Consider the following 27,893-nt stretch of genomic DNA (forward strand, 5'->3'; position numbering starts at 1 on the left):
CTGTGTTGTGCTTGCTGTCTTTCTGTTGCCGCACTTTGTGTTTTGTGTACTTATCTTCCAGGGAGAGCTGTGTGCACGCAGTTAACAGTGCTAACTAATGTCAACAGAGGAGCCGATCAGAGTTGAGTTGTATAGACTTGAGCTGGACAATCAGTTTACGTTATACAGTTTTTGAAATTGGTTCTTTCATGAAAGCCTACAGTTCGGAAACAGAATATATAATATAGAGAAGGTATTTTACTTTAAATCAGTTTGGCCAGAAAATATTAAAATTTGAAAATTCTATATTGTAAAGATAAATATTTAGCTTTAATTTTTTATGAGAAAAGCTTGCTTTAAGCTAGCCAGCCTCTAAATTATTTTATTACTTGTGTGTGTGTGTGTGTGTAAATATATATACACAGAGTTTGAATTTGATTATTGTTTCCATATTGCTTTTTAACACTTAATTCATGCCTTTTATCTTTAGGAAGAATGCTGAAAATTGCCAGTGATTTTTATAATTTATAAAGTGTAGCTTTAAATATTCAAATAACTTAGCTCGTAGAGTTCAGAAGGTAATCTTATATATTTGAAGGTTATAAAACTTTCTGCTTACTTCTTGAGATATTACTTAATGACTCTGTAATGACAGGTCATGGTAGCTTAAAATGGATGTGTCATTGACTATTACTTTGTGCTTCAAAGCTTTAAGATGGTTAATTTAAAGGGCTAAGTAAATCTTAAAACAGTGCTCTCCTAATAGTGAGAAACTTTGTTCTAATTATTTAGAGGTCATTGTCTTATGTGGCAGGTTTGGGGATCAAAAAATGTCTTTGCAGGGTAATAAAGTAGTATGTAAATTTTGTGAGGTTATATTTTCATATTGCTTTTTTCTTTTTTTTTTTTTTGCGGTACGCGGGCCTCTCACTGTTGTGACCTCTCCCGTTGCGGAGCACAGGCTCCGGACGCGCAGGCTCAGCGGCCATGGCTCACAGGCCCAGCCGCTCTGCCGCATGTGGGATCTTCCCTGACCTGGGCACGAACCCATGTCCCCTGCATCGGCAGGCGGACTCTCAACCACTACGCCACCAGGGAAGCCCCCATATTGCTTTTTTCTTGATTTAAAATTTTAAGTTCTGAAAATTGAACTTTTTCTTAGATATGCAAATAGAGCAGTGTTTGATTTTTGACTAATGAAGTTTCATTTCAGTATCTGCTGAATCTGTAGTTGGATCTAATGTGTGCTTAGAATTTCAAACTAATCTGCAATGATGGGAATTCTAGTATGAAATAGCCATTTAAGGTTGCAAGTGAGAGGAAAATCTGTTTCTTCACAGATTATCACAATTCAAACTATGAGTGAAGACAGGGAGCACAACTGCCACAAGAATGAGAATATATTGCAATATATTTGATATTTAAAATTGGTACAGTAGTACTATGATATTATAATTAGATATAGCAACACAATGTTTCAGAACAATTCCTGGACGCGGTACATCTTTTTCGTATTCATAACAGAGTTTTTGGAATAAGTAATCCTTTTTAAAAAAAATTTTAAAATTTATTTATTTGGTTGCACTGGGTCGGCAGGCGGGCTCCTTAGTTGTGGCATGCAAACTCTTAGTTGTGGCATGCGTGTGGGATCTAGTTCCCTGACCAGGGATCGAACCCAGGCCCCCTGCATTGGGAGTGTGGAGTCTTAACCACTGGGCCACCAGGGGAGTCCCAGAATAAGTAATCCTTACATGTGTAAAGCACTTTATGCTGATTTGATAGGTACAGCGTAACAATTGAACTATGGTTTCAACCTTCAGGGAGTTTGTAGTATAGAGAAAAGCATGCAGTGTATTAAAAAAGGGAGATGGTGTGGGCCCCATGGACTTGGTTAGTGTGAGGCACTTCAACACAGCATTCAGTTAATTAAATCCTCCCAGTAGCCCCTAGTTTTCTTTTTATCCCCGCCACCACCCCTTTTTCAGGATGAAACTGAAGCTTAACGAGGTTAAGGGCCTGTTGTAGGTCATATAGTTTCACTATGAGTCACTAGCATTCAAATTAAGGTCTCTGGGCTGAAACCCTTCTAGACCTAAAAATACAGGGCAGTATAAACAGATCCTATAGTATATGTCCCTCCATAAGTAGGTTGCTTGGGGACAGAAATATCATTTCAGAGAAATAAGTACAGTGGTTAGGTTAGTAGGCCAACCTACAAATAGAAGCTTGTTTCACCCCCTATAAACCTGTTGACTAGTATTATTTTAGTAGAACCTTGGAATTTGGTCCTTCCTTTACATCCACTCAAGAGCGCTAGACACTGTTCTAGGTGTTTGGTGATACAACTGAGACCCAGCCTTCCTGGAGCCTACAATCTAGTAGGAAAAAGAGACGTTAAAACAAAACATGGAACAAACACGTAATTTTAAAATGGCGTCTTCATAAAAGAAAAGCAGAGTGTTTTGTGGCAGATTAGGAAAGTTTACCATAAAGAACAGTGTTTCAGTGATAAAATGTGTTTAAGTTTCAAGGGTGGGGTGATAGGATTTCCAACTTTAGTGAATTTTATCTGGGATCTCATTGTCCTTTTTAGCCCCAGGACGGTTGCTCGGGACCAGGCCTGCTCAGTGCCTTCTTGTAGTGCCTGCCTACAGCTTAATGCCAGTATCCAGTGAGCCTCTGAATAAATGGTGTCTGTACTGATGATGCTGGCCTCCACCCTCCCGAGGAGTTAATCGGGGTAGAACAGAGGAGTCCCCACAACTCAAGTGATTGCATTTGGAGAGCCCTTTCTGGATCTCTCAAATGATTTTCCCCTAATGTGGCTAGACCTCTTTCTTTGTTTTCTTCTTATTCTCAAAGCTGGTGTAGTTTAGGAAGGGGGAAGAAATGGGGAGTAGAGAAAGAATTGGTTGGAAGAGTCAAAGAGTTGGAGGCCTTGAAGACTGGTAGGATGTAAACATCCGTGTCTAGGCACCTCTGTCTGTTCTACAAAGACAAGGGGTTTCTCAGCACTTGTGGGTCAATACTCTCTCCTGGGACCTTTTCGTTTTTCTATAACAGATATGTAGAAGTTGGGGTTAATGGTGAAAATTTACTTGTGTAGATGTGTATGCGTAAATTGGAGTTAATATAAAAAATGATGCTGGTTTTCCGTCAGACGGTGTCTTAAGAAGTCAAAGGAGGAAGAAGGAGCTTACTTAGGCCGGGCTGACGTGGAAAGGCTCGAAGGAAGAGGCAGGAGTTGAGTTAGGCCTTAAGGGCATGGATGGAATTCAGATGGGTTGAGATAGATGGCTGATAACATAAATTCATGGGGGTGGGGACATGTATAATATGTGTGATGAGTAGTGATAACTGCCCTGCTGGTAAGTGATGAGAAAATGCTAGGATAATGGGAAGTCAGGCGAGGAATTCTGTTAAGAGTACTGTTTGTTGTTGTGTCTGGTCTTTGAATATAAGGCTGAGATTTTTATTTCTTGGCAAGCCCACTGCAGGTGTTTTTTGGTATAGCATTAATAGCTTAAAGCGAAGGTTTTAAGGGAGATTTTAATATAGGCAGCTTGGGTTAGAAAGGGGCAAACCTGGAATCGAGGAGTCCCGTCCTGGCTCTGTTGCTGTAACCTGGGAGTTAGTTGCTGGAACCAACTTGGTAGCAGTGGGAATGGAAAGGAAGGAGACCATTGATCAAAGATACTGAAGAGGAGTTGACAGGCCTTGGGAGTCTTGCTGAGCTGGGAGGTTGTCAGAGAGGTCAAAAGTTACACAGAAGCCTTTGTGTCTGAGTGGCTACAAGAATGATTGGTACCCTTGACCAGAATAAGGGAATAGGTGGTTGGGGGAAGCTCTAGGTGGAGGTGTTAATGATGATTTGGTTTTTGAGCTGCTTATCTTGAGAGGGCATAGCATTTTAGGTGGCTAAAATCTGGCCTTTCCAAAGGACTCCCGACATTATCTTCTATTCCTCCCTCATGAATAAGAAATACAAACCACCCCCCTCTCCCCTGCCCCCACAAAATGCTATCTCAGCTACCTAATTATCTCCAAACAGTATGTAGATCCAAGCCAGGAATGTCATATTCATCCATCCAATTATTAAATCAGCAAACACTGACTGAGTACTGTGTGCCAAGTGCTTTAGGTTTTACGAACGAAACAGACATGGACCTTGCTCTTAAGGAGCTTATAGTTAAATTAAGGAGAGAGCCAGCAGTATCATAATCACAAACATACAGTTGTAGACTGAGAAACGCTCTGAAGTATACATCATGCTTTGAGCAGATGTATTGTGAGGACTCGGCCCAGTGTGGAAGAGGCCTTTCTCACAAACATAAGGAATAAGCCTTCCTCTGAAAGTTCAGCTGCGAAACCCCACAGAGTGATGAGAACAGAGCAGTGCAACGTCACCTGAAAGATAAATTGATAGCATCCTGGGCTTGAGATTGGACCATAACCTGAGTGAAAGCGTTGCTATAGCTAAAGAAAGACTTGGGGTGGGGTTGGTGTGATGTGGAAATTTAGAAAAAGGGGAAAAGCTGCAGCAGAAGTTACTCTCTACTATCTAGTAGAGAGCAAGCCTAAGCCAGTTGATTTTGACTATTATTCCAGTCCCATTGGCAAGGTCTTCCAATTACTCAGTTGTTCACTGATGCATTTTTTTCCTTCACTCCTCATCAATACATTTTGAACTCATAATTACGTGCCTTAGCAATTAGGTACAATCATTAAACAAAACAGACCAAAAAACTTTACCCTTCTGGGGACTGGGATGGTGGAGGAGAGAATATCAGAAAAAGAAAATATAAGGTTTATGGTATGTAAGAATATATAAATGCTGTAAGAAAAAAATTAGAGCAAGGTGTGTAGGATCAGGAGAAGAGTGAAGAGGGATGGGTGTGGGAGAAAAAGACAGTGGAATCAGAGAAGGGAGAGCCCGGCTGCGTGGCGGCCTCCTTGGTTGATGTAATTGGTTGTTACACGGGGAGATGTGGAGCCGTCGCAGGTCTGAGCAGAGGAGGAGATGTGTGGTCTGGCTTCGCCCTTTGAAAGGGTCAGTCTGACTGTTGTGTGAAGGTGAGACTTTGGGGGCCTGGTGGAGCCCCTCCAGTGTAAGGTCACTCCCTCATCAGATTCTCTCCTTATATTTCTTTTTAACACTTAACAAGATCATGATTAAATATTTAATTGTGTAACCCCATATTTCTTTTAAGCTGCCAGCGATTATCAGTGCCATTGATTTAATAATAGTAACAGCTTTTCAGAGGGGAGAGACATAACCATATTAAAAAAAACCCTTGATCCTTAATTCAGAAATAGTATATTGAAAAAGCACGTTTTAAAATCAAGTCAGTGCTTGCTTAATACCTGTTTGCCTACACTCCTTATGGTAGGTAAGCTTCATGAAAAGCAGCTTGTTCATTGCTGTGTTTTTAGTCCCTCAAGCTTAAACTTTTTCTCATAGTAGTTCCTCAGTAAATATTTGTTGATTGATGAATTTTGATGATGACAGTCAACTTCATTCCATGCTATTCAGAAACCTTGTAATGTGGCTCTTTGTGAAATTTAAATATTCTCTTTATGTGACATCTATCTGTCCCAATATGAATTAGGAAATCAGCTGTTTCTCGAGTTTGGCTTATGTGATTCTCCTCCAGGAGACAGATAGGATCTGCTCAGAGGCCTGATTGTGGGACCAGATCCAGGATTAAGCCAAGATAATGCAGGGACCTGTGAGGGCTGTTGGGAGACAGCTGAATCTCAGACCTTGCCACTGACGATGCCATTTCCATTTAGAAACGTTCACAGTTCAGGCTGCTGTGGTTTGGAGAACGGGGGAGATATACTGTCATCATTCATATGAGTAAAGCAGGTGTAGACCACTGAACTCAGTGGGTCCTAGAGAGGCTTGAGAGAAATAGAAATTAGTCCTCACGAGGTACAGGTGACAGACGTTTCAGAGCTGCGCGGAGAATTCCTTGGTTACTTAGAAGTAGCCTCCTAGCTATATGGGAATTATTCTCTGAAGTGGCCAGTAATTTCAGAAACACCCAAGAGAATCCCTCTGGACTGTTACCTCCTTGAAGGCAGAGACTGTGTCATATCATCTTTATGTTTGCAACACTTGACACATAATAGGCAATGAGATGTTTGAGATGAAGACCTATTACAGATTGTAAGAAAAACAAGTCATTGCCCAAATCTGAACATCCCAGGACACTTTTCTGCTTCTCACTTATCATCTAGTCAGGATTCATATTGTTGTAAATGTCAATGACCCAATGCCAACTATTACAAGCAAAAGCAAACTCTTTTCCCACATTAGTTCCAGGAGTGACACAAGTGAATCCTTCAAGTCCCTTCCTCACTCACCTTTTTTCACTTTAGAAAGCTTTTCTCCACTTACCCAGAAAAATGTTTGCCCACGGCCCCAAATTACACCCTTTTAGCTTTTTAACCCAAAAGATAAGGCTTCCTCTCTATTCCTCAATAAAAAAAATCTTAGACAAGGACTTTGACCACCTTGTATTGCATGCCCATTGCTGGAGTGAAGACTGGCCCTCTGGTCTTAAGTAATTTTCTGTCCTTGGCTGAAGCCAAGATTCTTATCAGCCAGCCTTCCAAGAAACTGTGTGATGAGGGAGGAAGGCCCGGTCACGTAGGAAGTCAGGGTGTGAAAGGCTGCATGATCAGAGATCTGCTTCTCCCTTGTATACAGTGCACAGTGCTAAAGGCCAGGAAGGCCACGAACCTGAGCATCTGCAGACTTCCTAAGAAGTGATATTATCAATGATTTTCAAGGATGCTTTCTGCCTTCCATTGAAGAAGTAGTTGAAGATACATGCAGGGTGGTTCATGCCTGGACCCTGGAGAATGAAGAGGAAGAGTTAAATACTGAGGAAGAGGGCTTCCCTGGTGGCGCAGTGGTTGAGAGTCTGCCTGCCGATGCAGGGCACACGGGTTCGTGCCCCGGACCGGGAGGATCCCACATGCTGCGGAGTGGCTGGGCCCGTGAGCCATGGCCGCTGAGCCTGCGCGTCCGGAGCCTGTGCTTCGCAACGGGAGAGGCCACAGTGGCGAGAAGCCCTCTTACCGCAAAAAAAAAAAAAAAAAATACTGAGGAAGAAGCAATAGAAACCAATCCTATACTGGCTGCCTTGAGCAAGGGGGATTGAGGAAACCAACTTCGATTTGGTACAAGTGACAGTACAGCCTCACTGTGATCAAAGCTGCACCCTGCTACAGTGGGCCAGGGATTCGCTCTGGTTCTTCTGAAATCACTGGCCACTTCAGAGAATAATTCCCACACAGTGTCAGTGACTGAGTAATGCTACCCAAACTTGCTTGCCACATGCCTCCCGTGGATGTTCTACATGCTTTTTTTCTCCCCGTCCCTTCCAAGTGACTAAGATTCTTTACACATATTATTTCTTTGGAACAGACATGGTCTTCAAAAGAGAATTTGCCTCTGAGATGAAAAATAGTTTTAGACTTCATATTGAGTGAATTCCATCAGCTTTTGCTGAACCTGGTTGAAGGTGCATATAATACCCATTTTATTAAATATTTACAATGAAGCTGTTTAACCTAAAATTTAAAACTTAGTAAAATAGGACAGTATGGCAGTCTTAAGAAGAAACAAGGAATTACTCCTTGCTCATTTTTCATAGTATACAAAGCAATGGTGGGGAGAAAGTAACTTGTTAAACTTAGTGTCAATTTTTTTTCTCTGTTTGAAAATTCATCTGTTCCAGTTTTATTTTGAAAATCTTAATCTATCACAGAGTATAGATGCATCTAATAATGATGGCATTTAAAAAAATTTAGTAAAGAAATGTCAGAGAATGATTCCAAATCTGTGTTTAGTGTGTGTCCTTTTTTCCAACCTGTTTTATAATGTTAAGTGTTTCTTTCTGATTATAGAAGTAAAACATTTGGAAAAAACTGAAGAGTATAAAGAAGGAGAAAATAAAATCACCTGGTCTCATTATGCAGAGAGAATTTCTATTAATATTTCAGTATATATGCAAAAATATTTTTAAAGATTTGGGTCTTATTGCTAATACTATGTCGAATGCTGTTTTCATTAAAGTTATATCGTGTGTCCTTATGTCATTATATATTTATTCAATGGAAGATTTTTTTAATAACTCTGATGTTCTATCTTATGAATATATAATAATCATCCCTCTTTTTTTAGATGGCTATGTTGTTTCCAACTTTTTGCTGTGAGAAAAAACCTTATATAACATATGCATGTCTGTTTCCTAGACTTGAAATTATTGGGATAGGGTATGAGCTTTTTAAAAGGTTCATTACTTAACATTTTGCCAAATTGCCCTCTTAAGAGATTTGTACAAAGTTATGCTCTCCCCTTGGTATATGAAGTGTATAAAAGTGCCCCTGTTTCTCCATACCTACAATAAATACTCTGGACAGATGAAATTTGAAGGTAACTGATGGAGAATCTGTGTGGGTTGTCATTAGTGATTCAGATAGTTTGGAACAGGGATAAATCTTTCAGTTATCTGTTGCTACATAACCAACTATCCCAAAACTTAGTGGCTTAAAACAACAATGATTTATAATTTATCACCTTTCTTTGGGTTGACTGGGCTCCGTCAACCTGTGATATAACTGAGGGCCCTCCTGCAGATACATTCAGCTGCAACTTGGCTGGAATATCCCGTGTCTTCTCTACTTGTGGCCTCTCATTGCTTAGTAGTCTATCTAGAGTTTCTTGCTAACAATGCAGCTGGCTTCTAAGAGGGAACATTCCAAGAAGACAAGCCCCTGGGTGGAAGCGTTTATCAAACCTCTGCTTGCATTATGCTTGCTCATGTCCTGTTGGTCAAAGCAAGTCACATGACCAAGGCCAAAATCAAAAGTGGGAGAGAACTATACAAACCTGTGAATACCAGGAGATGTGGTTCATTGCAGACCGTTGATGTAATGGATTACCAGAAATAGTAAATAAGTTTCAACTAGCATTGCAACTCTAATTGATGAGCAATAGCGCTTTGGAACACTGTGTTTAGAAGAATTTGGAGATCAACTTCTGGATCAGTAGGAAAGCGTATTGTGACAAGTTAATGATGTTTGCAAGGGCTTAGGTGAGGAGGTTGGTATAATGGTGTATTTACCATCCTTAATTTAATATCTGAATTTATATCATAAAGCCACAAACATAAACATGAAAGGCAATTCAAGAGCTTACATGTAAGCCCAAATACTTTAAAAACATTGGAGTACTTGAGTAAAGTGAGCCTTAAGCTTTTACTCATCCTGGTTTCGTACTGACAATTAATACAACTGGTAGTATAAGATATCAATAATTGGGGCTTCCCTGGTGGCACAGTGGTTGAGAGTCCGCCTGCTGATGCAGGGGACATGGGTTCATGTCCCGGTCCGGGAAGATCCCACATGCTGCAGAGCGGCTGGGCCCGTGGGCCATGGCCACTGAGCCTGCGAGTCTGGAGCCTGTGCTCCGCAACGGGAGAGGCTACAACAGGGAGAGGCTACAACAGTGAGAGGCCCGCATAATGCAAAAAAAAAAAAGATATCAATAATTGGCATCTTGTGCTAGATTAGTTTGCAAGATACACGTATTTCACACCAGGAGTGCTCTTTCCCATTGCTGAGTGAAAAAGCTGTAGCAGGGTTCATAGATGAGGAGCAAGTACCTATACTAGTGATTACAGCGGTGCCCAAGGTCATAGTATGGGTGGGTGGATGGCTAGATGGATGGAGACATAATCTCACATATATACGTATTTGCATGTGTGAGTGTGTGATTTTAAGAGCTTTACTGAGTTGTGAACTTGACCCTTGGATTTACTCGTGTGATTTAACCAGTATTATCAGTGGCAATATTTAAGAGTAGGCACTATGGCCTATGCCAGTGGTCCCCAGCCTCTTTGGCACTAGGGACCCCTTTCATGGAAGACAGCCTTTCCACGGACGGGGTGAGGGTGTGGTTCAGGCGGTAACGCGAGCGATGGGGAGCGGCAGATGAAGCTTCCCTCGCTCGCCCGCCGCTCGCCTCCTGCTGTGCAGCCCGGTTCCTAACAGGCATTCCGTGGGAGACTTATAGGAAAATGTTACTATTCCTCCTGATACAGTAGTGCGGAGTCTCTTTCATGCTTTTCCCTCTCACCCCATACTCCGCTCCCCCAGAGGAAGTTCTGTGTATGTCAGCAGTTTGGTGTGTGTCCTCCTCCCCCTTCTTTGCATACCTATACATGCATACATGCATACATTCATTTATTTTTACCAAAATGAGCTTGCCCTATATGTACAATTCTTTGACTTTTCCTTTTTATTTAATACCTTAGATCTTTTCGTGTTAGTACTTAGAAGTCAACACCGTTCTTTCAGTAGCTACAAAATATTCATTAATTATTTAGCTGGACATTAATTATTTAGTTGGACATTTAGTGGTTTTCCTTTTTTTTTTCTCAGTTTCTAAAAATGTTGTCTTGAACATACTTATACATAAACTGTGGCCGTATGCAAATGTTTTTATAAAATAGATGTGGAAATTGCTGAGTTAGGCTGTATACGTATTTTAGCTTTTGATAAACGTAGTAAAATCCTGCTAAACACCATAAATAGGGTCTGAACATATTGAAATGATTAAAATGCATAATTATAAGATTAATGAGAAGCAGTATTTTTCATTAAGTTCATGGAGTCACACACAAAAAATAGGAAAGTGGTAGAAAGTGACACATTGTGCAAAACTACACAATGAGTCAGAAAGCCCCAAATGAAAACAGGGCATTCACCTCCTAAATTCCTTTTGGAATTGGAGTTGGTCCAACTATTGGAGCCCTTCGACAGTCACATTCAGATTAATTTGTGGTTTTACTATTTGTGGTTTACAGTTAGGCCAACTTCCAAGAAATCTTTACCATCTTATCCTCGCATCATGCAGTGTGTAGGATTATTGTCTCCTGTATCCTTGTCAGCACTTGGTGTTACCAGCCTTAAGTTTTGAGTAATCTAATGGACAAAAATGGTATCTTGTTTGAATTTGCACGTTGTTGGTTTTGGCCATGCTTGTCATCTTTCCCTCTATTTGTTGCCTATTTGAGTCTCTTCTACAAATTGCCTCTTCCATATATTTTCTCTATTTTTCTATTGTTATTTTTCTTAATGATTTATGTCATTATGTACTTTTTTGTATTTTTGATATCTGAGCCAGTTAGCTTAGTAGAGCTCTCCAAGGTATTTTTGCTGTGCACCCTGGTAAGTAAAACATTTTTGGTTATATACTCTCATTATATGTCTTTATTTATAGATTATATACGTGTATTGTTGTCGGTCTGTGTCTTACATCTTAGTAAAGCTTATTTTTTCCTTGTTTTATTGTGTTTTAACAATAAGTGTAAATAGGGGTGCTAACCTGTCCACAGCCCAGTGTAGAGTCTAGTGTGCATTCACCTAGGAAATCAGGAGTTGTGAGCGAAATATGATTTAGGCCCTTTCCAGGCCAGTTAGGTTGGCCAAGAAGAGCACGCTCTCTGTTCTGTGACCACAGTGTGCATATCTGTAAGCCCCTGGCCACTGAGTACTCTGGTGAAGTGGAAAGTAGCCAAGGGTCAGACCTTGGCTCTGTTACCTTTATTAACCGTACAACTTGGAGAAAATTGCTTACTCTCACTAAGAACCAGTTTCTTCATGTGTAAAATGGAGAGGGTAGTCCTTGTCTTGCCTACTTTATAGGCTTATGATGTGAGTTAATCTATGTGAATAAACTTTGAAAAACTGTAAAACATGGGGTACATGTGAAATACCTGGATATTTATTTTGCAAGGTCATAACATTGGGTATATAAGACAACATACTTCAGGATCGTTTATGCTGGAAAACAGTTGAAAATGGCTGGCCTACTAATTGTGGTTCAGAAATATTTTAAGTCTTCATCGTGTGCAGATTTTAAACTTCTTGAAGGTAGAAACTATTACACATGATGTTCAGTAAGTTTTGTTGTTGATGGTGTATGTACATTTAATAATATACATATTTGGTTTTTAAAATGTTTTCTATTGGGGCTTCCCTGGTGGCGCAGTGGTTGAAGAGTCCGCCTGCCGATGCAGGGGACACGGGTTCATGCCCCGGTCCGGGAAGATCCCACATGCCGCGGAGTGGCTGGGCCTGTGAGCCATGGCCGCTGAGCCTGCATGTCCGGAGCCTGTGCTCCGCAACGGGAGAGGCCACAACAGTGAGAGGCCCAAGTACCGCAAAAAAAAAAAAAAAGTTTTCTATTTAAGAAAGCCCTGTGATTTAGGAATTAGAAATCAGCTTATTTATGAAATACCCAGTGGCACTAAGGAAGACTTTCTTGATAGAGTAAAGTAGCTGTTGTCCAGGGCTGCAGAGAAAAGGCAGGAGCTGGCATGAATATATTCTCCAAGGTAGTGAAGAACTCAAGGCATTGTAACGGTAGGGTCTCTCATGTAAGCGGTGGAACTGCATTATGAGGAAGGCGGTGTATGATACAGCGAACCCAGGAGTGATGATGAAAAGGCAGTTTTGAACGTGGATAATGCTGTTTAAGTAAATGAATTTAACTGTAAAATAAATTATTATTGTCTGTAGAAGGTAGTGGATGGAGGGAGGAGAAATAAAAGAACTGAACCCCTTATCATTAATAAAAAAGAATAAGAAAATTGGGATTGCAACGATGTAAATATATAGGTTTGAAATATTTTACAAGTATTGACACTCAGGCTCTGCAACGGTGCTGGAAAACAGGCGCTCTCAGGCCCGTGCTGCTGGCTGGCCAGGCCGGCCCATGATCAGTAGTGGCCTGAGTAGGCTGGGACTGAGCTGTGGGCAGTGGGCCAGGCGAGGTCACATTCCTTCTGAATACTCTCCCCTCCTTCCCTCTCCTTTGATTCTCAGAACAACCCCATGGGGTAGAAAGCAGGACAGGCCTAGTCCAGTTCAACTCACTAAACCTTTTATGCTCACCCAGATGAGTGGGAAGGGGCGGTGGCATGCTTACTTATTATATCTACTTTCAAAAACTTACTTAAAACTCTCGGAGGGGTAGAAGACAGTGTGCAAAAAACAAACGAAATCCTTTGTATATTTGGAAGAATAGATGTATTTCTCAGAAATAGTTCACACTGAGGAATTTCTGTATTTCAGAAAAGAATGATAAAAGCACTTTTTTTTTTCTTACACAGAGGAATTCCATGTCCATTTTGAACATTTACCTAATAATCTAGATTTCTACTATATCAAGTCAGGCCCCCACCCCTACCCCCCACCCCCTTTATTCTTATGTGACTGATTTTCAGTCCAGCTGCTGTTCCTTTCTCAGTGGAGCTGCAAAAGAAACTGAATTGGAAACAGGCAGTATTATTGGTAAGAGAAATAAAATCTTTTGATGGGGTTCTACATCCTTTCTGTATCTACCCAGCCTGCTATTAAAGCCTTCTTGCAGAAGACCCTGAGATTAAAATATTTCACAATTTTTGGCTTCAATTCCTCAAAAACATTACAGAAGAAATGTAATAGATTATTCAAGTTGAATAGATATGATTAATCTTGCTGTGTCAGTTACTGCTGTATAACAAACTGTCCCCACACTCCGAGGCTTAAAATAATCACTGTATATTACTGAGCACAGGTCCCTGGGTTGGCTGGGCAATTCCTCTAGTTTCTGTTGCATTTATTCTTGTCTGAGATCAGCTGTGGGTCAAGCAGGAGGCTCTGCTGATCTTGGCTGGTCTAAGATGGTCTTTTCTGAGATGGTGGGAATGACTGGACTCTCTTGCATGGTCTCATTCCCAGTAGGCTTGCCCAGGCTTGCTCTTGTGATGAAGGCAGGTGTCCAAACATGTGAGCCTTAGTGCTCCAGGTCTCTTGAGGCCTGGGCTCAGAATTGGGGCAGCGTCACTTCATGCACTGCTTTCCATTGGCCAAAGAAAGTCTCAAGGCCAGCTCGAATTCAAGGAGTGGAGAGATAGACTCCATCTTTTGAGGGAAGTTGAAAAATCACATTGCAAATGTTGTCAGAATGGCCATCATTAAAAAGTCTACAAATAACAGATGCTGGAGAGGGTGTGGAGAAAAGGGAACCCTCCCACACTGTTGGTGGGAATGTAAGTTGGTGCAGCCACTGTGGAAAACAGTGTGGAGGTTCCTCAGAAAACTAAAAATAGAACTACCATATGATCCAGCAATCCCACTCCTGGGCATATATCCAGACAAAACTATAATTCAAAAATACATGCACCCTATGTTCGTAGCAGCACTATTCACAATAGCTGAGACGTGGAAACAACCTAAATGTCCATCGACAGACAAATAGATAAAGAAGATGTGGTATATATATGCAATAGACTACTACTCAGCCATAAAGAAAGAATGAAGTAATGCCATTTGCAGCAACATGTATGCAACTAGAGATTATCATACTAAGTAAGTCAGAAAGAGAAAGATAAATGCCATATGACATCACTTATATGTGGAACCTAAAATATGACACAAGTGAACCTATCTATGAAACAGAAACAGAACCACGGACATAGGGAATAGACTGGTGGTTGCCCAGGTGGAGGGGTTGCTGGGGGAGAGGAGTGGAGTGGGAGTTTGGGATTAGCAGATGCAAACTGGTATATATAGAATGGATAAACAACAAGGTCCTACTGTATGGCACAGGGAACTATATTGAATATCCTGTGATAGGGCTTCCCTGGTGGCGCAGTGGTTGAGAGTCCGCCTGCCGATTCAGGGGACACGAGTTCGTGCCCCGGTCTGGGAAGATCCCACATGCCGCAGAGTGGCTGGGCCCGTGAGCCATGGCCGCTGAGCCTGCGCGTCTGGAGCCTGTGCTCCGCAATGGGAGAGGCCGCAACGGTGAGAGGCCCGCATACCGCAAAAAAAAAAAAAAAAAAAAAAATCCTGTGATAAACTATAATGGAAAAGAATATGAAAAAGAATGTATATATGTATAACTGAGTCACTTTGCTGTACAGCAGTAATTAACACAACATTGTAAATCAACTATAATAAAAAAATTAACAAACAAACAAACAAGAAAAACAAAGGTTGTGGATGTCGGGAGAGGTGGAGAGTTGGAACCTTTTTGTAATCTGTATAGAACATGTGCCCCTAAATTTACTGAACCCATTTGAAGTTCATGGTTCCTCTGTCTCCAATAGGGGATTACACTTGGTCTTGGTCACACTGCTGATCATGTGCTTCAGCTATGTAGAAAATTAAGTGGACCTGTGTGTGTAAATCTCTTCTTTATTAAATCAGTTAGTTCCTAACTCCTATAGAGCAGGGTTATTTTTTTTTTCCCTTTTCATGATGTGTTTAGTTGGTTTGGTAGTCTTCCTGGGCTTTGTCATTCTAAGGTTCAGAATGGGTCCTAGTGCCTCAGTTGTGGGGTGTGGCGAAGATATTGTAGGTTTCAGTGTATTTAAGAAAGCTCTCAAGTATATAACCTCCCCTGTCCTACCATATCCAGAATCCATTGACCAGGCACTTGCTGTCATATTACCTCCCATGTTTTATTTTCCTCCTGGTACTTAGCACTGGCTCAAATTCTTGTTCATATACTTTTTGGTTATTTGTCTCCCCTCACTGAGATGTAAGCTTCCCAAGAGCAGGGACCTCCTCTGACCTGTTCACTGCTGAATTCCCAGAGCTTAGAAGAGTGCCTTCCTCTCCTTAGCAGATGCTCAATAGAGATTTGTTGAATATTTATAATAAAAATTCTGTGATTAAACAAGTCCGCAGCTCAGTAAAACACAGCGTGTTATGTGCTATGTCTCTGGTACATTGTAGACACTCATTAAGTGTTTATGGAACCTTTAGGGAGGGTCGTGGGCAGTGGGAGCTCAGAGAAAATGAATAGTTGGAGCCACCAAGGGTTTTTCCAGATGAATGCGATGAAAGACAGATGAGCAGGAGGGTTTAGAGTAAGATAGATTTGTTGAAATGTTAGACTGTTGAATTTCAGGCTGGGAACGAAGGAAGTGGAGCAAGAAGGAATCTGATGAACTAGAACAGAGATTCTCCCAAGACCAGAGACCCCACAGAGGGAGAGTAGTAAGACATGCATGCTGGAGTCTGGGGGTCGTGTTGATGCAGTATGATCGCTGATGCGCTGGTAATTTCAGATCATGTGCCAGGTTATGGGCACGATGGGGTCCTGGGATTAAGGAAATGAATGGCTCAAGTGGTTGAAGGACCTTGAGGAGGGGGGAATTGACAGCTGTTGTTTGAGAGGGTGCAGCAGGACAGCTGGTGTCCTCAGGGGGAAGTCCTTAACAGCCAGGCTATTGGGGGTGATGCTTTGAGGAGAGGTTTGCTAACAACGGAGCACCGCTTCCCCAGGAAGTTTCTTTACAAGACAGAGGCCGAGTGGAGGCTAAATCAGGCACAGACTGAGCAAAGCCTGGACAGACCCAGCAGGGATGGATTGGGAAAGGGACTGGAGATGGTATGAACTTGGGCATTGAGAGGCTTGATGGATTTAGTTTCAGTAGAATCTTAGAGAAAAGTGACCCTGGGACTAACCAGACAAGAGGCCGTGACTCATTTGGCCAAGGGTAGTGGTCAGCCTGGAAGTTGTGGGCTCTGCCTGTGTGCAGGGATTTTAGGTGGAGCTCATGGCAGTTTACATGAGTTCTAAACAGATGTGTCCTCATTTATTACTTCAGTATTTTCATGGTAGGTTTTTCAGAATATTTTAAGTATCTTTTAAAATTAGAAATGGCATTTTCTAAATGTAAACTATTAAAAAATGTGAAACAATGATATATGCATATACTAAAGGCCAATGATTTAATCAGTTTATGTAGCGCTATTTATCATCTAAAATCCGAGGATTAGGATTTTCAGATTAGTATTTTAATCTATTTTTTGGTCATAAAGTTTTTCACATAGGTATTAATCAAAGTAGATATTTTAAATGTAAATATTTAATCTCTTCTTTTTGCTGTTAGTCATTTTGAAAGTCCAAACTGTGTGGTGAACCAGAGCAGAATTTCATAATCTTTAAACCACGAAGTTGCGTAATAGGCAACAAAGTAGGAATGACAGCAGTGGAAGATTTTACAAAGTCCCAGAACCACCTGGCAGTAATTTTAGGAAAAACTTTTGACTATAAGCTCATAAACAGGGACTCTGTAACATAAAGAATAATTAATAGTAATTAGTTTCTTGCCTTTTAACCCTTTGGTCAGACTTGTTCCACTGAAACGAGCAAGGCAGGTTAAAATAATGTACAGAATTTAAATTGTCTGCTTGTGCAATACAGGTGAGTTTATTTTACATAGCAACAAATTGTCTAAACTCTGTGGGTTTAGACAATAGACAAATGCTTATTTTACTACTACTTGTGTCTGATGCTAAGTACTTTTTTAAACTTCTTTTTTGAGTATGTGTTTTATTTAATTATGAAAAATTTGATACATACCAAATGAGTATAACATTTGTCTGACATAAAGAAAAATACGATGGTTGATCACTGCACCAGATACTCAGCTTTAAAAAGAGAACAAGTCTCAGACCTTTGGAGCCCCCTCTTCCCCCTCCTTGATGCCAGTTCTCTGTCATTCCCCCTACCCCTTGCCCCCATGGGCAACCACCATCCTGAGTGTTTATAACATTCCAATGGTTTTCTTTAAATTTTAACCACATATGTTTGAGTCCATATACAATTCATGGCTTAATTTCCCCAGCTTCTTCTTATAACTTCATAAAAGTGAAGACATTCTGTATGTGATTTGCTTATTTTGTTAAACATAATTATTTGTGAGATTCATCCCAAATTGATGTGGTTCATTTTTATGACTGTGTTCAGTGTATGATTATACTACAATACAAACATTACCCATTGGTGGACATGTGTTTGCTCTTTATTTTATGGCTTAATGTGAGCATTATCGTATGTCTCCTCATGCACATTTGCAAGTTTCTCTCAAACATATCACTAGGAGTATAATCGAGGTGGTAAGGTGTGTTTCGACTTCTTTGAATAAATCTAAATTATTTTCCGAAGTGGTTGTACTATTGTACTCCCTCCAGCAGTATATGAGTTTTTATTGCTTCATATCTTTGTCAGCACTTCATATCGTCCAACTTTTACATTTTTGCCAGTCTGGTGGTTGTCAAATGTTTCCTAATTGTGGCTTTTACTTTGAATTTCCCAGGTTAATGAAATTAAGTATCTTTTATTAGATTCATTGTATATTCATGTTTCTTCCTCTGGGAAATGTGCTTATATCTTTTGTCTACTTTTCTTTCTTTTTTTTTTTTTTTTTTACGGTACGCGGGCCTCTCACTGTTGTGGCCTCTCCCGTTGCGGAGCACAGGCTCCGGACGTGCAGGCTCAGCGGCCATGGCTCACGGGCCCAGCTGCTCCGCGGCATGTGGGATCTTCCCGGACCGGGGCACGAACCCGTGTCCCCTGCATCGGCAGGTGGACTCTCAACCACTGCGCCACCAGGGAAGCCCTGTCTACTTTTCTTTGTGTCTTTTTTCTTTGGATTTTGAGGAATTTTTTTTCTTTATTAAACATAGATAGTAATCTTTTGCAAATCTACTCTTTGGGTTTGTATCTTGCCTTCACTTTTTTTAAAGGTTATACTCCCTTTATAGTTATTACAAAATATTGGCTATATCCCCTGTGTTGTATAGTATATCCTTGTAGCTTATTTTTATACATAATAGTTTATATCTCTTAATCTACATGTATCTTGTCCCTCTCTTCTTTCCTCTTGCTACTGATAACTACTAGTTTTTTCTCTATCTCTGAATCTGTTTCTTTTTTGTTATATTCACTAGTTTGTTTTATTTTTTAGATTCCACATATAAATCATATTATACAGTACTTGTCTTTCTGTCTGACTTATTTCACTTAGCATAATACCCTCCAAGTCCATCCATGTTGTTGTAAATGACAGAATTTCATTCTTTTTTTATGGCTGAGTTGTATTCCATTATGTATGTGTGTGTGTGCCTGTGTGTGTGTATGTATATAAAATCACATCTTCTTTATCCATTCATCTGTTGATGGACACTTAGGTTGCTTTGATATCTTGGCAGTTGTAAATAATGCTGCTATTGCTGCTATGAACATTGGGGTGCATGTATCTTTTCCAATTAGTGCTTTTGTTGCCTTCACTTGTTTTTTGATAAATTTATTTATTTTATTTATTTATTTTTGGCTGTGTTGGGTCTTCGTCGCTGCATGCAGGCTTTCTCTAGTTGCGGCAAGCAGGGGCTACTCTTCATTGCGGTGCGTGGGCTTCTCATTGCCATAATTTCTCTTCGCAGAGCACGGGCTCTAGGCGCACAGGCTTTGGTAGTTATGGTGCCTGAGCTCAGTAGTTGTGGCTCGCGGGCTCTAGAGTGCAGGCTCAATAGTTGTGGCGCGTGGGCTTAGTTGCTCCACAGCATGTGGGATCTTCCCAGACCAGGGCTCGAACCCATGTCCCCTGCATTGGCAGGCGGATTCTTAACCACTGTGCCACCAGGGAAGCCCTGCCTTCACTTTTTTTGAGGGATCTTTTGATGAATATATAATTGTTTATCAATCTTCTGTAAGTCATGGCAGATTTTTTTTTTTCTTTCCAGTCCTTTTATCTTTTTCCATTTTACCCTTTGTATTTCTTTATGTTTCTGGTTAGTATCTCCAGTACAATGATAAGAATTAATAGAAGCAACCACAGCTCTGACTTAAAAATAACTGCTTCTAATTTTACCATTAAGAATGATATTTAATGAAGATTTTTGGAGGGTATTCTTTCTAGGTTAAGAAAAATCTCTGCTATTCCTAGTTTGGTAAGAACTTTTATTAGGAGTGAGTGTTAAATTTTACCAAATATTTTTTCTGCATCCATTTAGATGAGTTTTTAAAAATTTGCTAACTCAGCAAATTACTGTGAATTTTGTTTACTACACTTGTTAATGGTAAGCCAACCTTTCATTCTTGGAGTAAACCCAACTTGGTCATGATGTACCTTCTCTTTTACACATTGCTCCATTGGGCCTGTTAATATTTTGTTTAGGACTTTGCCATTTGGGATAATAAGTGAAATTGCCTTGTAAATTCCCTCTCTGTACTGTCATTGTCTGGCTTTGAAATCAAGGTTGTTCTAGCCTCAAAAAATGAGTTGGAAGGTATTCCACTTTTTGTGTCCTGGAAAAGTTTGCGTGAGATTGGAGTCAGTTGCTGAGAAAGGTATATTAATAATTTTTGACTGTTGTGATGACTTTTCATTTTCTCTGTGAAGTTCTATTTGTTTTTTTTTCTTTAAGTTTTGAAATTACATTATTAGGATGCATTTAAGTGTAGAATTGTTATGTTTTGTTAAGTGTAGACTATGTCATCAGAATGAAGTCAACATTTTATCCTGGGGAGTTGACCTCTACCTCCGTTTATACTTATGGTCTTGCTTATTTGTCTGATTTTAATATATCATACCAGCTTTAACAAAATTTTTTTAATCTGGAAATTTAGTTTATATTTGTTGTGATTACTGGTATATTTAAAATTATTTCTGCTTTCTTATTTTGTGCTTTCCTCTTTTGCCTTTTTTTTTAGAGGGGAGTGTTTAAAAGGGTAATACATATATTGTCTTTTACATTAGACCCAAAATACTTAGTAGTAGATAACAAATTTTCCCCTCAGTAGTTGGCTTTACAAGAAAGATAGATTTCAATATGCACCACAAGTTCAGTAAGAGGTTATTAGAGGAAAAGCCTGATAAAATCCCTTCATAATTTTGGAAGAAGTTATTCTTTTTTTTTTTTTTTGGAAGAAGTTATTCTAAAGAAGAGTACTGATCTTTGTTTAGTGAGAGGAGTTAAATATGTTGGTTAAATGCTTTTCACTTTTTTTTGTTTGTACTTATTGGTGGAAGCAGAGTGTTTGGTGTGTTTTTTAGACTTAAACACTAGAATCTTCTGTTAATAGTCTGATATTTATACTGGCTTTCAGTGATTTAAAATAAAATGTCATTTTTTATCAGGACACCAGGCAACATCAAGTGACTTCTGTTCTAAGGTCTGTACCTTGTGGGCACAGAGAAATGATAGGCTTTGTCCTGAGGGGTTCGTATGCCCCAACATTATATATTGGTGTTAAATCAATGTCAGGTAAGAGTGAGAAACCCCTTTCTTTGTATGTCAGTATTGGGCTAACCCTCTGGGTTCATACAAGCATGGCTGAAGCATAGAGTGGAAAATGAAGCAAAGGGGGGAGAAGCAGTAAAGGAACAGTCAGAAAAGCAGGAAGGAATACTACTGGAGGTATGCAAGTGGACAGAATTGCCTGTCTTTAAACAGATTATTTTAAAGGTGTGCATAGGAACTCTTGGTACTTATCTGAAAGCTCGTTGTCACATACTGGGAAGATCTCAGAAGCTCTATGTAAAATAACTGAAGTGTGTTTTTATATTATCAACTTTTTGCCTGGTAAGATGGAAGTCCAGACAGTTCTGAACTTGTTTTGATCATGAGATTCAATAAAAATGCTTTTTATTAGATGCTTCTGAATAATGAACCCAACTCCATCTAGTAAGAGAGCCCCTGCCAGGAATGGAAGAAAGCAAGATTCTTTCTTATTAAGTCCTTAAACCTTAGTTTTTCTTCAGGTCCCATTTGTGTACTGTTCTATTAGTCTTTAGTCAGACATCTACCTGATTACTGCAGTTTGGGGATCTGTAGATTTTTTAGTAAGCTTTGGAATCCCCCGTATCAGGACTTCAAATGTAACCTACTTAGAATCAAGTGGAATATGTTTTCTTCCGCAAAAGAAGATAACAGTTTAAAAGAGTGAATCATAGTCTCGGGCATACAATATCATTAATCTTTAAAATTTGTTAGTGCGCTGCACACAAGATTGCAAAGGGTTCATGTACTTAGGCGACAAGATTCTATCAGAGATAGAATTACTTCTCCTAATCCTCATAATAAATCAAACACATGGGGAAAAATTGTGACAGTTTCTGGCTTCTGTGGCACTGAGTGTGATAACACCTACTGTCCCAAGTATCCTAATACACCCTGAAACAACTCACATGGCTCTCTGAAGCTAACTCATCTCTGATGGAAGATCTTCTTTATCTTCAGAGACATTCCTGAAAAGTGTACATTGAATGAACCATCCTTCTCTCCGTAATAGTTGATATAGGCAGACCCAGGTGTACAGAGAAGGTAATTTTTATAATTAGTACTTATGTTTGCTTTTTGAAAGGATTATTTGTATTAGGAAGTACTTTCCATTTTAGAATCTTGCTTTTTGAGGTTTCCTATATCAGTTATTGTCTCTCAAGGTTAGTATTGCAGGGACCTCCCTGGGAGCATGTTCTCTAATTGGCAGAGGGATCAAAAGGTTAGATAGGAGCCTTTCCTTGTTTTGTTTTCTTTCCTTTAGGGAATGGAGCCAAGCCAGTCATTACAACTTCTGTGAAACAGAACAGGAAGTAATTGGAGATTTTTATAGAGCAGTGTGGAAAGTTGGCTCTTTACTTTAGAAAGTTGGTTGTATGGAGTTTCTCAGGTAAAAACCATGTGTTATTGGTGAAACTATATATGACACTGAATTCTTATGTTTCGGTCTTGGTAAGAAGGCACCCAAAAATCCAGTATGCCATTTAGAGTAAATGCTTCTTGGATCTAAAATGATACCACTGCTGTTAGTTCCTTAAGGTGATCAGCTTCTAAGACTTTTTCTTCTCTTTTTTCTAGCTTTATTGACAAATAATTGACATAGTTTAAGACTTTTTCTTAAAACAGAGCTTCCAGCAGTAATATTTTCATTATAGCCTTCTCAAACATTTGTTTGGTCTGACCTCTGGTTAGGAATTATGGTTCTGTTCCCCTGTTTTACAGAACGTGAAAATTCATGCATTTAAGTATTTGAGCCCCTAATTTCTGTCAAACATTGAGCATCTATTGGGAATAATTAACCAGACAGACTTGGCCCTTACCCTTACATATGTTGTAGTCCAAACACAAAAGCCCTTACATTGAGTTAAATTACAAGTCAGAAGTTTTACGAATTCAAATTAATTTTTAATTGCATGAGAAAAGATGAAATTAACTGAATATGTTACATAATCTGCCAGGCCCTGGGATGCAGAGGTGAAATAGGCAAGGTCTCCAAACTAGAAATTCTCAGAATTTCATAATAGATTTTGAAAGTTATTATTTAGTAATGTAACAATATTTATCTAATACCTACTGTTTGCTAGGTATGGTGCCAGATGCTAGGGATAACACATTGCATGGTAATAATGGGAGGGGATTTTTTGGTTTGCTTTTTGTTTTTTCAAATTTTGAGAAAACAGTTATTTGAATCAGAGACAACTTTCACTTTTACTTGTATTTTAAGTTTTTGTCTATTCGTTTTATGTAGTATCTGCTGTTTATGGAACACTACGTCCAGGTACTCTGGTGAGTGTTTTATCTGCCTTACATCATTTACTGCATACATTTTACAGACCTATCCACCGGTTTTTGAGCATTTATATATGCAGAAACCTTAAAATGAGGACCTCAAACCTTAAAGACCTGGCAGAGTTGGAATTCAAACTTGGGATGGGTTGGCAGTTGTGGGGCTGTACCCTACCCAAAAAGATCTTTTAGCAGTTGAGTTTTGTGGTAAAACTTCCATTTACAGTATAACTAATAGATGATCAGATTATTAAAATTCACCAGGTCAAAAAAGAAGCAGTCGAAGATTTGTGATACCCAGCTATGGAATTTATTCATCATCTTATGTAACCAATATCATATATATATTTATGACCGGCTTAAAAAAAAACTTCCATACTTCCATATTTCAACAAATATGGCTATTGCTATAAACCTAGGGTCAAGTTTATAATGAAACTGAAAAAACAAAAATTCCATAAAATTTCGTTGAAAATTAGTGTATTTTCTTACAGTCAGGTGTCCTGTATAAAGGGAGTGTCTTATGCTTGATGGCATTAAAAATCGGTAGCTTGAAGAATGTCTTTTTTAGTAAAGTTTTGAATTTCTTATAGGTTCTGGGCTTCCATTGACCTTACAGTTCTCCATTTAAGAGACTAACAGAGAGAGTAGTGTCTAAGGTAGCTCTAACGAAGACATTCACCTGCTGTAGTGTTGCCTTGTCTCCATCTGAACATATCCCTGCCTCCCTGATTTCTCTGGCTACAGTAGAAATCTTGTATCATTTTTGGAGGGTAGAGAACAGGGCCATTTGCAGTTGTGATCCGTGGCATTAACTGACCTCAGTCTGTACTGACTTGCTTTATTATTTCCCTAATTATCTTACCACAGCAAATCAGGTGTGATTTTTAACTTGCCCATCTTTCTTGTATTTTAGGTTACTTGTAAGTGATGAGGCATCTCTTTTGTCATTTCTGATTTTAAATGGCATTAAATTAGAATTAACTCCTGAGTAATTCAACTGATGTTGTACAACTTAGAATATAAACCAGACAATAGATTACTGAAGCTAACATTCCAAGTAATCTGTTTTTTAAATCAATCAATCAATCAATCAATCAATTAATTTTGGCTGCATTGGGTCTTCGTTGCTGTGTGCGGGCTTTCTCTAGTTGTGATGAGCGGGGGCTACTCTTCGTTGCGGTGCGTGGGCTTCTCATTGCTGCAGCTTCTCTTGTCGCGGAGCACGGGCTCTAGGCGCACAGGCTTCAGTAGTTGTGGCGTGCGGGCTCAGTAGTGGTGGCGCACGGGCTCAGTTGCTCCGCGGCACGTGGGATCTTCCCAGACCAGGGCTCGAACCCATGTCCCCTGCATTGGCAGGTGGATTCTTAACCTCTGCGCAACCAGGGAAGTCCCTCCAAGTATTTTCTAGTGCACCTTTAACTTTTGCTGGGCACAAATGGAAATTTTCCGCCTCTGACTGTCATAAAAAGGGGTTGTTACCGTTTAGTAATACAAATTAAAACACAGCTGGGAATGAAGTAGTTAGCCCAGTCTCACAGGCATTAGCCTCCTTCTGTTTATTTCCTCCTGTTTGTATTCCTAGAAGCAAACAGCTGTGCATTCAATTTTATTCTTTATCCCTTTGCTTAAAATCTGGATCTCAAAAGAAGCAAACTGGGCATTTAGGCTTAGAAAAATTGCCTTATCTTTTTTAGTTGAAACAATGATTTATCCATAATATTAAAAAAATTTTTTGAAGTAGATTTACCCACAATTTCACCATCATCCATTTTCATCTAGCTATAGCCATAATCTTTGTATCCTTTAGTAATCTGCTGTTTTCACTAGATGGTTGCTGTAACATTTTCTTACACTTCTGTAGAGTCATTAAAATGTTAGCCTCTGCATAGTATTCCATTGTTCAACATTTCATTTAAAACTCTATGTAGTTCACTTAGTTCCAAAATAACATTACTTTCAGTAATGAATAACCTCCATTTTAAGCTTACTGTTCAAATGTCTTTTCTGGACATTGTACTAATTAAATATTAGCATTCTCTTAAAGCCATTAATGTTGTGCAAATTAGCATAGGTTAAAAGTTTCAGTTCAAAGAAAGTCAGGTATGAGTAAATGAAAACTTTTAATTTGAACAGTTGAAATTACTACCCAAAGTATTTGAAGTATTTCTTAGTCTCAAATCTACACAAGGCCTTGAGGGATGTGTCAAAGGCCTTGGTGAGTCCATTTTTTATGTAGTGTGTATGTAGCAGTGTTCATACATAACAATTTTTGTGTAATTGGTAGTAGAAGGCTGTTTATTATAGCAAGTTGATGTGACTCCTTCAGCTGATAATCTGTCTATAGTGGGACTAAGGTGATTTACCAATAGGGCATAGTTGGCTTCTGTGATTTGTTTAGTGATAGGTTCCCCACATATCTCTTATACATTACATATTATGTATCTGTCATCCATGGACTTAATTTCACTCTGTTAAATCTATTCTTTTAGTGTATATTATAAACAACTTTTTGTAATATAGTGCTTTCTTCTAAATTTATTTATTGTATGACATAGAGATATACTATAATCCCAGTGTTGTTCATTTTTTTCAGATAAAGTCCTTGCTATTGGACACTTGGAGAATCACCTCCTCCCCATTCCTGTCATCATTATCATCATTTACCTTGTACGATTTTGTAGGCCAAATCATAAATTATTCCTTTTCTTTTAAGCCAAAGAATTTTTAGCTTTAGTTATTATATGGCAGCCAAATGGGGCATAACAATATATTATGTGAAATAAAATTTTGTTTCTGAGTGTAAAAGAAATGCTCCTACTGGGAAATATAGAAAATTAATACCAAAAAAATACCTATACTCTACCATCCACATATACAAACTGTTGACATATTTTTAGTTTTCTACTTACACATTTATACACATAAGGGAATTGGGATCATAGCATACACATTCATAACTTGATTCCATTAATATGTCTGCAATTTTTCTATTAAATAAATTGTCTTCTACATCTTTCTAGTAATTACTGGAAAAGCAATACATGCTGATGATAAATTCAGGCAGTTTATATAAAGGGGTGTAAGAGGACGGAAAAAGTTCCTATGCTTTCAGCCCCACTAGTGACAATTTCTTACTCTATAATGACTACACAGTATTGTATTATATAGATGTATCATAATGTATTTCATTAATTTCCTATTTTCAGTGGTTAGTTTTCTAATCCTTTTTGTTAAAATAATTTAATTCTGTGATAAACATCCTTGAATATAAATTCCTTAGGACATTTTTTTTTAGGTAAGTTCACAGTTGTATTGCTGTGTCAATGAGTTTGAATTTTAAATTTTTGACATTTTATAGTAAGGTATTTTTAAATTAAATTTAGTGGGAGGGTGCAAAGCCTTTATAATTTTAATGGTGTCCTAAGAAATAATTTTTTTGCTACTTGAATGTTCTATGGCTAAATACTAAAATAAAATCAATAGTAATAATAGTGTTAATAATAGTAATAGCTTGTATTTATAAAAGAAAGCAGTGAGGTTTTTGCTTTCATTTAAATCAAAGGATTTGTTATAGAAACATATTAATATTTTATGTTAGAAGTGTTCAGAATATTCCCTAAAGAAAGAATATAGGAAAACTTAAGTGTTTTTTATGGTATTTTTTTCTTTCACTCTTCAATTTTACCCTCATTTTTTGAAAGGAGGAGAAAAGCAAAATTTTATCTCTCTCTCTCTCTCTCATAGCTTATTTTGAGTTAATCATTGGTTTTTCACTGGGAAAACACTTCAGTAAATGTCATAAAACTTCCATCTGAATTGGCCAAAATATGTTTCTCTGTCTTTCCAAAGACTGAAATGTTAACCTCATTTGTAAGAAAATCCTTAATGTGTTCCGAGAAGACAGTTTAATAGTTAGCTACATATTGAAACACACAGCCAATACCCCTTTCCCACTCTGTGATTCCAATGTGCACCAAAGGTCACTATTTTAAACTCTCAGATTTAACAGATAGGGTCTTGCACAAAGTGAAAGTCAACCTTTTATAAATTCAAAATGGAACCTTTACTTTCTAAAGTGTGTTGGCTACTCTTCCTTCTCTAGGATTAGCAGGTATTGAGATACTGATATGTTGAGAATATGCCAGGGAAACAATTTCTAGGAGCAAAAACTTTTTGGCATTGAAAGAAGAGGATTTACTATAACATATGTGCTTTTGGAAATTAACCAAGATTGAGTTATGTGTGTGCCAGCTTCAAAACAGCACTGAGAATGTACTTTCCTTCAGGGCAAAGGAAAGAAATGTAATCTTGATTATTCAAATTAGATATCCCTTTTAAGAACAGAATGAGTAGATTTTTCTGGGGTCAAAAAGTAGTCTTACTTTTGTTTCCATAATATGAATTTGTACACTTCCATTTAAGAAAATGCCCCCCCCCCCAAATTAGTCATCTGATGTAAATCAGAGATCTTTTAAAAGCAA

General features: G+C 38.9%; 1 protein-coding gene across 11 annotated transcripts in view; it reads left to right on the forward strand.

The window, feature by feature from the left end:
• PLEKHA5 (pleckstrin homology domain containing A5) overlaps positions 1 to 27,893 on the forward strand; it is a 238,676-nt gene that overhangs the window by 5,841 nt on the left and 204,942 nt on the right. For 2 of the 11 annotated variants that reach the window (XM_081249191.1, XM_081249190.1), the window contains exon 1: positions 19,490 to 20,191. The exons of 5 other annotated variants lie outside the window; for them this stretch is intronic. Coding sequence is in view for 4 of the 6 variants with exons in the window: in XM_081249194.1 (XP_081105320.1) it covers positions 2,573 to 2,654 (82 nt within the window). In the remaining 2 variants the exon portion in view is untranslated. 4 more of the 11 variants (XM_081249186.1, XM_081249184.1, XM_081249185.1 and 1 more) reach the window with 4 other exon arrangements.

This window comes from Mesoplodon bidens, assembly GCF_964165515.1.
Source record: "Mesoplodon bidens genome assembly, chromosome: 11".
Classification (NCBI taxonomy): Eukaryota; Metazoa; Chordata; class Mammalia; order Artiodactyla; family Ziphiidae; genus Mesoplodon; species Mesoplodon bidens.